This window comes from Mobula hypostoma, chromosome 25 (assembly GCF_963921235.1).
Source record: "Mobula hypostoma chromosome 25, sMobHyp1.1, whole genome shotgun sequence".
Lineage (NCBI taxonomy): Eukaryota > Metazoa > Chordata > Chondrichthyes > Myliobatiformes > Myliobatidae > Mobula > Mobula hypostoma.
In genome coordinates, this window is record NC_086121.1 from 22,384,249 (window position 1) to 22,397,498 (window position 13,250).

General features: G+C 42.7%; 1 protein-coding gene across 2 annotated transcripts in view; it reads right to left on the bottom strand.

Annotated features, from left to right (window-relative positions):
• The window catches only part of ube2j2 (ubiquitin-conjugating enzyme E2, J2 (UBC6 homolog, yeast)), a 28,497-nt gene extending 15,247 nt beyond the window's left edge, over positions 1-13,250 (bottom strand). The window contains exons 1-3 of one of the 2 annotated variants that reach the window (XM_063032920.1): positions 13,066-13,250; positions 11,097-11,174; positions 3,368-3,498 (exon numbers count right to left, since the gene is read on the bottom strand). In XM_063032920.1, the coding sequence (XP_062888990.1) occupies positions 3,368-3,498 (131 nt within the window). In that variant the 5' untranslated portion in view covers positions 11,097-11,174; positions 13,066-13,250. The remainder of the gene's footprint in view (positions 1-3,367; positions 3,499-11,096; positions 11,175-13,065) is intronic. The other variant, XM_063032921.1, reaches the window with a different exon arrangement.

Consider the following 13,250-nt stretch of genomic DNA (forward strand, 5'->3'; position numbering starts at 1 on the left):
AGAATTAAAATACTGAATCAAAAAATTTCTAAACGACAGCATTTATATTCGATAGACCAAAGAACAGGAACAATATGACATCATTTAGATGTGCTAAGTATACAATTGTGTCATAATGAAAAGATATAACCACAAATATGGCTACCTGGAGAAGACAAATCTCAGTTGTATTCTGATTAATAAAATGAACCTTTGAATTAATTTACACAAAAATAAAGAGTTTCAAATTCCCAAATGCTCATGCAAACTCCAATAAGTTTCCAAAACAAAGTGACTTTCACAAACCATAGTGCAGAATTTATATAAAATCAAAACAAGATGCAGTGTGTCCAAAAGTTAATGATTAGTCATATCCAGCTAATTTTGATCACAAAAGATGAGCTGATACTCATCTGATCATGTAATCCAAAGTCATATTTGCATAACTCGTGCACATGCACTTTAATCTTGTTAGTTAAGTATACATCAATATATTTACCTCTACGTCAAATGTTATTGCATTTTACTAGAATGATTGCACACAGTCACATCCATGCCACTAAAAAGCAAAATTACAAACCAGGGTCTGTGCATTCACCCTTTCTGGATTCCTCAATTAAATCCCTACTCAAGTCTCTTTTGTTCCTAAGAGAGTAACCATACCTTGGTCTGTCTCCCCACAGATCCATTATTGCCCTGCCCAAAAGGACTCTTAATTCTGCTCTGCAACCATCACATCCTTCCTGCAGCAAGGAGACTGCGATGTACGTAGAAACGCTGCCCTAGTAACTCCAGCAATATTGTACTTGGATTTTGGGGGGGGGGGGGGAAAGGGGTGAGAGATTTCCAAAATATCCACCTTCCTTTTGTGAGGAACAGCTCCAACGTACTGAATATTATTCTCCCTTTGACAACGGTATTACCAGGGTTAATTGGTGCCACACACTTATCGTTGCATTGATGTCAAAGGCAGTCAAGCTTGCCTCATCTTTGGAATTTTGCACTTTTCCCAAATTTGAACTACAGTTGTAAAATGAAATGTATTCTCCTAACAAGACCACAAGACAGCAGAACAGAATTAGGCCATTCAGCCCATCGAGTTTGCTTCACGGTTCTATCATGGCTGATTTATTCTTCTTCTCAACCCCATACTTGGGCCTTCTTCCTGCAACCTTTGATGTCCTTATTAATCAAGAGCCAACAACCTCCAATTTAAGTATACCCAAATGACTTTGCCTCCACAGCCATCTGTGGCAATGAATTCCATGGGTTCACCACGCTCTGGCTAAAGAGATTTCTCATCTTTGTTCTAATGGGCTATCCTTTATTCTGATACCATGCCATCTGGTCCTAGATGCCCCCATTATAGGAAACATCCTTTATATGTCCAGTCTATCTAGGTCTTTTAATATTCAATAGGTTTCAATGAGGCCTCCCCTCATTCTTCTCATCTCCAATGAGCACAGGCCCAGAGGCATCAAAAATTCCTCAGACATTAACACTAATTCCCAGGATCTTCTTTGTGCACCTCCTCTGGAGCCTCTCCATTGCAGGCATGGACACATCTTAGATAAGGGGCCCAAAACTACTCGCAATACTCCAACTGTGGCCTGACCAACGTCTTATAGAGCCTCATCATTAATCCTTACTTTTATATTCCAGTCCTCTCCAAAAGAATGTTAACATTGCATTTACCTTCCTTATCACTAACTCAACTTGCAAGTTAGCCTTTAGAGAATACTGTATGAGGACTCAAAGCCCTTTGCATCTTTGATTTCTGAATATACTCCCCGTTTAGAACATAGTCTATGGCTTTATTCGTCTACCAAAATGCATGACCATATACTGTGTTCCATCTACCACTTCTTTGCCCATTCTCCCAATCTGTCCAAGTCCTTTTGCAGACTTCCTACTTCAACACTACCTGCCCCTCCAACTATCTTCGCGTCACCCACAAACTTGGCCACAAAGTGGTCCCAACACTGATCCCTGCAGAACACCACTAGTCACTGACAGCCAAACAGAAAAGGCCCCTTGGTGTCCAAATACTTGTCTCCTGCCAGTCAGTCAATCATCTATCCATGCTGGTATCTATCCTGAAATACCATGGGCTCGCATCTAGCTCAGTAGGCTCACGTGCTGCATCCTGTCAAAGGGTTTATGAAAATACAAGTAAACATCATCTAACGACTCCCATGTGTCTATCCTGCCTGTTATTTCCTCAAAGAACTCCAATAAATTTGTCAGGCAAGATTTCCCCTTTAAGGAAGCCATGCTGGCTTCAGCCTATTTTATCACGTGCCTCCAAGTACCTCCAAAGCCTCATCCTAAATAATGAACTCCAACATCTTCCCAATCAGTGAAGTCAACCTAACTGGTCTAAAATTTCCTCTCTTCTTGAAGAGTAGGATGACACTTTTCAATTTTCCTGTCCTCCAGAACCATTCCAGAATTCTAGTGATCATTACTAATGCCCCCACAACCTCTTCACCTACCTATTTAAGAACCTTGGGGTTTAGTTCATCTGGTCCAGGTGACTTATCTCCATTCAGATCTTTCAGTTTTCCAAGGACATTCTCTCTAGTAATAGTGACTACACTCACTTCCACCCTCTGACACTTTCGAATTTCTGGCATGCTGCTGGTGTCTTCCACAGTGAAGACTGACACAAATACTTAAGCTCACCTACCATATCCTTGTCCTCCATTACTACTGGTCTATCACAATTTTCCAGCAGATATCCACACTTGCCTCTCTTTCACTCTTCATACATTTGGAAAAAAATCTTGTGCTATCCTTTTACATTATTGGCTAGCTTACCTCCACAATTTTTTTCTCTCTCCTTACTGCTTTTTCTCTCTCAAGTTGCCTTGTTGCTTTTTAAAAATTTTCCAATCCTCTAGCTTCCCACCAATCTTCTGCTAGTTATATGGCCTCTTTTGCTTTTATGCTGTTTTTGACTTCCCTTGTCAGCCATGGTTGTCTCATCCTTCCTTTAAAATATCACCATTTCTTAATGATGAATCTATCCTGCACCTTCCAAACTGCTCCCAGAAACTCCAGCCACTGCTGCCCTGCAGCTCTGCAAAGAGCTCACCATAGCACACATGCAAGACATTAAATGTACAGGAAGGCAATACAGGAAAATATTTGAAATTAAGCATAATTAAACATAGGGGCCACATTATTAAGTAAAAGACAAATTTAGAGTTGACAGTTCTTCATGGGTTATCAATACATGTAATACTTTGCAGTGAAAACCCACAAATCAGTTGAGTCACTGAATGTATTGAACACGATTTCAAGATCATTCTGCGTGAACAGTTACCAAGATACGTGAAATACACAGTAACTGGCCAGTCCTTTGTACTGCAGTAAACTCACTTACCATTCAAGAATATTAGATGGGAGAGGTTCAGCACAGATATAAGGCACTGGGTCTTTCTTTATTCGAAGATAGTCCTGTTTAAGTCTCTGTGTTGCTGTTGTTGGAGCTCGCTTGTTACTGTTGCTGCTCATCTATTTATGACAGGAAGAACAATTTTAAAACTCAAATCATTTGAGAACTAGCTCAAACTCCAAGAACACAGTTACAAATCTAATAAAACCATCCAGCTATTTCTCACAAAGACCTGCTTGGGTAGTAACCCATGAGAATGGTGGCATAATGGTCAGTTTGCTGAAAGCAGGTTATTTCCTGTTTATGGATGTGCTCTGTCCCGAACTCTTCATAACCTGAATAGTTTGCAAGATGAGAATGTGACCGTGAACTTTGCTCCCAGGTGGCAGAAGATGCCTACAGCCCCACAGCAGCTGGCAAATCCATTTTGCCAATTCCAAAACCCCAGAGAAGGATTATACAATCCTAATCTGGGGAAGGCCTGCAATCAGATTATTGGTCCAGGAGTGCAAGGTCAAATTCAACCATGGCAATTGAGCTAATAGCAATTAAATAAATTGGTTAAAAAGATAACATCAGAAATGACAAAACTATCATAAAAACCCATTACATCTCAGGGATAAATTTTCAGCATCTTACTCAGACTGGACTACACACAACTCCAGAGCCACCAATGTGGTTGACTCAGAAAGGCTAACCCACCCAATCAATTAGGGAATAAATAACAGCAAATAAACAGAACCAATACAAATGCTTCAACATTTACAAAATTCAAACAACTAAAACTCAATCATTTCAATGTCGATTATTCTTTCTAATCCCACTATTTCACTTCAAATTCTGCACAAGCTGTGTAAATAATCACAAAGCTGACAGCACAGGAGACCTTGGGGCTTGTCAAGACTGTGGTGGTTCTGCGCAAGTGCAAACCAGGCAGCAATCCTCATATGTCCCTTTTATCCCGCCCTTCGGCAGGTTATTAATGTGTGGTAATAGACATGGTGGTGAAAAACCATGAATCAGTTCCCAAAATGACCTTCCTCCACATTTAAGGAACTATGAAACACCAATTAAATCCACCTGCACTGCTCGCCCCGACAATGGATTCCAGATTGTCAATGCCTATTGTGTGGATTGATTAAGATGGTGACATCACTGGTTCCTTTGCAAATCTTCCATCCTCTGACCTCTGGTTATTCACTGTCACTAGTGGGAACAGTTTCCTTAGTACAATCCCCACACCCCTATAAGATCCCCTCTCATAGTTCAGAGTTACTTTATTATTAAAGTACATAAATGTCACCATATACAGTACAACCTCGAGATTCATTTTCTTGCAGGCAATCCACAGTAAACACGCAAAACACAACAGAATCAACGACAGACAACACCCAACAAGACAAATAACCAATGTGCAAAAGGCAAACTGTGCAAACACAAAAAGAAAATAAATAAACAATAGAGAATATGAGATGGAGAGTCCTTGAAAGCAAGTCCAAAAGTTGTTGGAACAGTTCAGTGATGGAGGCAAGTGAAGTTAACCCCTCTGGTTCAAGAAGCTGATGGTTGGGGGGTAGTAATTGCTCCTGAACCAGGTAATCTGGATCCTGAGGTGCCTGTACCTTCTTACTGATGGCAGCAGCAAGAAGACAGCATCGGCCTTGATGATGGATGCTGCTTCTGCGCAGGGGAGATGTTGTTGCCAATCAGAACTGACTGGGGTTTGCAAGTGAGGAAATCGAGGATCCAGTTGCACATGGAGGCATTGAGGCCTAGGTCTTGAAGCTTACTGATTAGTTTTGAGGGGATGATGGTATTGAATGACAAACTGTAAGCAACAAAGAGCACCCTGATGTATGAACCTGTGCCATCCAGATATTCTGGGGTTGAGTGAAGAGCCAGTGAAATGGCATCTGCTGTTGACTTGCTGTGACAGTAGGTAAATTGGAGTGGATCCAGGTTGCTTCTCAGGCAGGAGTTTGTATGTTTTATCAGTAACTTCTCAAAGCACATCACAGTGGATGCAGGCGCCACTGGCTGATAGTCACTGAGGCAGGTTACCATGTTCCTCTTGTATAATTGAAGCCTGCTTGAAGCAGGCGGGTACCTTAGATTGCCGAAACGAGAGGTTAAAGATATTGATGGAACACTCTAGCCAGCTGATCAGCAGAGGACTTTACTCAGCCAGGTAGCCCATCTTGGCTGGATGTTTTCCTGTGGTTCACCCTCGTTAACGATACTCTTATGTAGGCCTCAAGCACTGAAATCACTGAGATTGTGGAAGTTGGTGAGGGTGCCTTCATGTTTTGATGGTCAAAATTAGCATAAACGGTATTGAGCTCACCTGGGAGTGTAATCTTGTTGTCACCCATGCTACTTGGTTTCACTTCGTGATGGCATTCAATCCCTACACCCTACCACAGCTGTCGAGCAACCTTCAGTGATTCGAGTTTAGTCCAAAGTTGCTACTTCACGTGCGAGGTAGCTTTCCAGAGATCTTTCCTGGACCTTTTGTACTTTACTTGGTCGCCAGACCCGAATGCCACTGATTTGGCTCTCAGCAGATTGGGGATCTCATGGTTTATCCAGGGCTTCCGGTTAGGTAAGACCAAATGATCTTTCGGGGACATACTCACCTACTACTGACTTATAAAGTCTGTGACAGCTCATTCAGTTCTTCTGGTGAGTCCTTGAACACAGCCTAGTTCACCGACTTGAAGCAATCCCGTAGCCTCTCCTCTGCCTCCTGCAACCACTTCTTTGGCATCCCTATCTCTGGAGCCTTGCTTTGTCCTCTGCCTCTGTAATGTACTGGGTGGGCACAGGAGTACATTCAGCCAGAGACTCATTCCTCCGAGAGGCAGCACAGAGCGTCGTAGGAAGTCATTCCTGCCTGTGGCCATCAAACTTTACAACTCCTCCCTTGGAGGGTCAGACACCCTGAGCCAATAGGCTGGTCCTGGACTTATTTCATAATTTATTGGCATAATTTACATATTACTATTTAACTATTCATGGTTTTATTACTATTTAATTATTTATGGTGCAACTGTAACGAAAACCAGTTTCCCCCGGGATCAATAAAGTATGACTATGCCGGCAGGAGGAAGACAGCCAAGTGATCACATTTCCTAAAGTGCAATGAAGGCATGGAGCAGTAGGCACTCGTAATCGTGATATAACAACGGTCAAGTGTGCTGTGACCTCTGGTGCTACAGATGATATGTTGATGATAATTGGGCAGAGATTTCTTCAAACAAGCTTGATTAAAGTCTCTCAACTTCCTATATTCCAAGAACAGCAAATCCTGCTTCTCTATGTAAATAAAGTCCTTTTCCTTACTGGAATCATTCTGATAAATCTCTTCGGCATCTTCTCAAAAGGTTTTCATTTAATAATAATAAACACTGTATTGATCCCGAGTGGGAAATTTTTTCGTTACAGCAACATTTAAAAACACACTTAGTGTGCAGACTTTAATAAAGTACTGAATAATATACACAATTATCAATGTGCAATAATGTACAAAATAATAAAACTGATTGTACTATGATGTGTGTTCTCCTGCACACAGATGAACTGGTGTATATGCTTATTGCACTTGGAAAGGTTTTCTGTAATGATCCTTGTGACAGCAGAGCTGAGTGAGCCTGTTTGAAAGGGTACTCTGCTGCTTATTCAGTAGGCCATGGAGAGGATGTGCCAGATTGTCCATAATGGACAACAGTTTGTTTAGTGACCTCCTCTCCACCATTAACTCAAGAGTTATCTTCCCTAAAATGTTTACCCAGATCCTGTACCAGAATTGAAGGCAAACCCATGCTTTTATGAAAAGCTCATCATGACTTCATTGTTAATGCTTCGATTTATACAGCTCTTAAATTATCTTCATTGATTTATAGACACATACCCACTAATTGCTCAGTTCCTGTCATTAGTTGTGCTCCACAATTTATACTGCCTCTTTGTTCTGCCCACTGATCTGCCACTCTTCACCTTTTATTCTGTGATCAGTTCAGCTACAGTGTGTACCCCTGCCATCCCCCTCTCAACGACATACTTGAGGTTATCTTCTATCCTCCTCACACTTACGCTTTCAAGTTTCACACTGCCCTGAAGTTTGAAAACTGTATCCTGTACACCCAAGTCCACATCTAGACTGTGGAAAGAAACACCTCAAGGTAAAATTAATGGGGCAATGGGACTGCTCTGTGAGCTGGCATAGGCCTGATGGACTGGAGAAGAACCTCCCCATTTCATTAGGAAATATGAAACATGGAATTAAGCAGGCTCATTTTGGTTTTATGAAATGGAAACTGTTTAGCAAATTTACTAAGAGTTCTTCAAACTTTACTAGCAAGATGGATGTGGTGTACTGTATTTGGATTTCCAATAGGAGCCTCACAAAAGATTACTACATAAAATTATTGAAGATATTATCAGCCAAGATAAAGGATGGGCTACCAAAAAGGGTGGGGGGGAGAGGAGAAATCAGGACAAAGTAGGGAAATCTGAAATTGGAGCAATAGCTTCCTCATATTAACAATTAGATTTTTAAAAAAGTACATCATAGCTAAACTTGCCGAAAGCATAAAGTCAGAAAACTAGTGCGATGATTTTGGAGTACCAGGAAAGTTTGGCCCATGGCCTTAACGAAATGCCAGGTTATTCACTTTGTGAGGAAGAACAGAAATGCAGAATTAAGTCTGTATGGAGAACACAGAAAGCTAATATAGAGGCAGATGAGCATGCATGTATAGGTAACACAAAATTAGCATGCAGATTATACAGTAATTGAAAATAAAAGCAGAATTTTGGTTTTATTGAAAGATAAATATTAGCTTTATTTGTTACATGTGTGTCAAAACATACAGTGAAATGTGTCACTTGCACCAATGACTAACACAGTCCGAGTACGTGCCGGGGACAGCTTGAAAGTGTGTGTGTGTGTGTGTGTGCAGTTTTGGTCCCCTAATCTGAGGAAAGACATCTTTGCCATAGAGGGAGTACAAAGAAGGTTCACCAGATTGATTCCTGGGATGGCAGGTCTTTCATATGAAGAAAGACTGGATGAACTGGGCTTGTACTCGTTGGAATTTAGAAGATTGAGGGGGGATCTGATTGAAACGTATAAGATCCTAAAGGGATTGGACAGGCTAGATGCGGGAAGATTGTTCCCGATGTTGGGGAGGTCCAGAACGAGGGGTCACAGTTTGAGGATAGAGGGGAAGCCTTTTAGGACCGAGATTAGGAAAAACTTCTTCACACAGAGAGTGGTGAATCTGTGGAATTCTCTGCCACAGCAACTGTTGAGGCCAGTTCATTGGCTATGTTTAAGAGGGAGTTAGATATGGCCCTTGTGGCTACAGGGGTCAGGGGGTATGGAGGGAAGGCTGGGTTCTGAGTTGGATGATCAGCCATGATCATAATAAATGGCGGTGCAGGCTCGAAGGGCCGAATGGCCTACTCCTGCACCTATTTTCTATGTTTCTATGTCTGGCACCGAAGTAGCATGCCCACAACTTACTAACCTTTACAAATCCGTATCTTAGGAATATGGGAGAATTGTGCATTCTCTGCATAACGTACAGAGTGAAGTGGGAATTAAATCCCAATCATTGGCATTGTAAAACATTACATTAGCCATTATGTCAAGAAAGTGAGTTTACTGCACTGGAATACTACAGATAGCTTTGGTCTGTTTAGGTACTTGCCTTGTTGGTACTTCAAGTAGCTTCACTAGGGTGATTGCTGGAATGAAGGGGCTGCCTTAAAAGGAACAACTGAGCAAGCTGACCTATTTTCACTGAAGTTTAGAATCAACTTTAGGGAAATGTGCAAGATCCCGAGAGTGAAGTGTCTCAGGGCGGATGCTGAATGTTTCCCATTGTGGAGAAATCTCGAAAAATGAGCCCAGTTTTGGAAAAAGGCTCAGCAATCTAATGTGGAGAGAAAGAAGAATTTCACAGCTAGTCATGAATTGTTGGCATTTTCTATCCCAAAGGCTGTTGTTTATATAATCAAAGACATGACTGGCAGTGTTTTGGAATACAAAGGAGTCAAAAGCATTGGGAACAGGCAAGGAAGCGGGGTTCATGCCAACACTGGACTAGCCATGATCCTACAGAAAAAATGGAGCAGGCTCAAGGGAAACACCTGATCTCCTTCTGGCTTTATTTCTCATACTCCCAACATTTCTCCCCCCAGTTTGAACAAATTCCTCGTGCCAGTTCACAAATTCAGCACATTTGTATTATATTTTTTATTTCGAGATACAGCACGGTTACCGGCCTTTCTGGCCCAACAAGCCCGCACTCCCCAGTTACACCCACATGACCAATTAACCTACTAACCCCCATGCCTCTGGAATGTGGGAGGAAATGGAACAAACACCCTACAGACAGCGGAGGAATTGAACACAGGTCACTACCACTGTAGTAGGTCTAGCACTGAACCACTTCAGGACATACATCCAAATCAGTAATGCATGCTCCTTCCTTTCAATACATGCAGCAAGTGACTTGAAAATTACTATCCTCTGGCCCCATTCTTTAACCTGCTGCTCTTCGTGCTCAAAAACCTGTTTTTTCAGGACTCCCATTTCTGTCCCTTATTGCTTCTAATGTGAACCACAATTAAGGAAGCAATCCCTCATCCCCCATGTGTGGGTTGGTTAATTGGCTTCTACAGATTAGCACTCGGTACATGCAGGTGGCAAAAGCATCAGCAGCAGATGAGGGGGATGAAAGATGACAAGCTGCAGGACTAAGAAATATGGTGGGTGGAAAGTAGGACGAATGCAAATGGTCTACTGGGAACCAGCACGGACTTAATGGACTGGATGAGCTACCTCCTCTCTCGATAAACTAACTGCAGGGATGTATTTAAATGTTGTTATAATACGAAGGAAACAGAGGGCAGAAAGTGCAAACACTTCAACTGGTGCTAAATAGAACACGAAGCAAAGCAAAACCATTCAATACACGGATGAATTAAAATGGGGGACTAATTGAGCACATTGTGCCCAAGTGTGAGAGGCAGATGGGCTCATTCTGCAATGCAACACTCTCGCATCCCATAAACTCTAGTAAGCCTTCCTACTCAAATCTCAATAGATGAAACCAACTTCTCTAATAATTATAATTCAACATCCCTGTCATTATCCGACTGAATTACAGCCTACGACCGTAAGACATTGGAGCAGAATTGACCCACTCAGCCCTCGTGTCTGCACCAGCATTCGACCTTGGCCGATTTATTTTCCCTCTCAACTCCAATCTGCCTTTGACCCTGTGCCCCAAAGCTCTGATGTACAAGTCTGCAAACAGAACTTCTGTGCCACATTCGCAGTGTAGAAATTTATTACCTTTGTACCTGTTTTCCTCTCAGTCCAGTACATTCCAATATCTAGTATTTCCTCAAAACTTCCCTGAAAATTTTCTTCCAGTTTATAAACTTGCCATTCCTGGGTTACTGATGGAAGTATTTTCCCTACATACAGCAAACAAGTTGGTTCCAACAGCCATCACCCAGGTACAACAGCTTTAATCCTTCGTTCCGAGCAAACGTTAACACTATTTCCTTCAAACACTCTCCCACCTTACTTGCCACTTACATTAAAAATCCAAAAACACCTTGCTTCCAAGTCTATTTGCTCTCAAATGACTCACATTTCTAAATGTTCATTAATTTTCATCAGACTAACGACAATAATTACCTGGTTTATCCTTCTCTCCCTTCCTGTAGAGAGGTGTTACAATGGCTATGCTTCAGTCCACCGGTAGAATTTGAATATCTAAGGAAGATTGAAAAATTGAAGTCAGAACCTCCAGCTTCCTTCATCAACCTTGAGGCTTTAGATAACTTTTACACCAAAATCTGCTAACAACTTTTCTGTAGTTATCTCAAGGTACATCCCATGTTATCTTCTGGTACGTCTACAGTCACATCAGCACTTAAAAAATAGGCCTGACACCAAGTACACTTTCATCCTACAAATTTAAATTCCCATCTTATTCTTCTACTTTTCAAGCATGTTTCTAATACTCCCACTACCTTACACTGAAGTGCTACCCTTTTTTCATCCTCCCCGTCAATCTGATTTCCTTACAGATTTTAAAACACAGAACGCACAGTAACCGGCCCTTTGGCCCACAACGTCGGCAGCAAACGTAACGCTGAATTATACAGACAACAGAAAAATCTGCAGATGCTGGAAATCCAAGCAACATACACAAAACATTGGAGGAACTCAGCAGGCCAGACAGTATCTATGGAAAAAAAAGTCCTGATGAAGGGTCTTGGCCAGAAACATCATCTGTTTACTCCTTTCCATAGATGCTGCCCGGCGTGCTGAGTTCCTCCAGCGTTTCCTGTGTTTTGCTGAATTATACAAATTCTCTTCCGCCAGCATTTGATCCTTACCCCACCATTCTCTACAAAATTGTGTGCCTAAAAGCCTTGTAGTCTTATGCACAGAAGGGAATTCACAGTCGCTGATTTACCTAGCAACATAACTGTCTTTGGGATGTTGGAGGGAACTAGAGCACCAAAAATACATCCAGACTGTTACGTGGAAAACGTGCAAACTCCATGAAGGCAGCACTGAATGCACTTTGCAGCCTCCGTACCAGCTGTACTAATATCACCCTAATCTCTTGCCATAATAGCATTTGAAGCGTTGAATCTAGAAGTACACTGTTTAACATGTGAACAATCCAGTGGAACCAAATAGAAGGGAATTAAGACCTCAATGCTGGGATGTGGACAGAAGAAAGGACTTTCATATTGGCTCAAGTTGCCAATGGATTCAACAAGATCAGTGGTATCTCTCCTGTTTTGAGATGCCTCCTGCCAGCAGACCACATCACAGAAGCCTACAGTAAAATAAAGATCACTACCACCCAGTTGACCATGGGATTTGTGCTGGGATCATGTCTTGAACTTTAAACAACCCTTACAATCCATTTACCTTTTGGAACAGAGATTCAAAAACCCAAGGTATACTGGGCCAGTCAAGCTCTCAGGTGATGGAACTCACTGCAGGGGCACATTACTCTAACAATGTGAACATCACTGCAGGCAAGAGCTGGGATTATTTGAAAACTTGTTAAATATTGGTGGAGTGATACTAAGAGTAAACAACCCCTTGGAATGTAAGAGCATCAGGAAATTCGGAACTTTATTCAGTACCTCCTTCCACGGTTCCATCCCCATTAATCCCCAGGCCAAAACCGTCATCAAAGCCAAGACAATGCCTCAAGCAGGTGTAGTAATCTTACATGGGGAGTGGGGGGAGAGAAAGCTTTATGACAACGTAGGTATAGGACCGAAGCCCAAACAGACCCTCACTTATTCACGTGCATTAGGATGCTGGACGCGGAACTTCTACTGCCACTGACAGGGTTACTGTTGTAGAACCAGTGCAAGTCTGACACTACAGAACCGGTGGAAGGTTAGTGGGCGGTTACTTGGCCGTCCCCTATTGCCACCGCCTGACTTGCAGCTGATTGTTAATAGGGGTTTACCGCCTGTCTACCGAGAACACCCCCGGCCCCCGGCCCCCAGCCCAGGCCGGGCTCCGCTCCCGAAAGTGGCGGTAGGTAGCCCCGGGTCGGCGGTAGCCCCAAGGCCCGGATCCTGCGCCCGACCCCGAACCGGGCCTTCCCACAGGTCGCGCCATTTACCTCGTCATGAAAGCCGTCCAGCACCTTCCGAACGGGCCTCCAGATCCTGGTCGAGCAGCCAAACAACGCTGCGACTGGAATCCGCCCGGCACTCCCTCCCCGGGTGAAGGAACCGAACCGGGCGGCAATAAAACCAAGGGCTGAATATGGCGGCCGCAGAGCCAGCTGTGCATCACTTAAATACT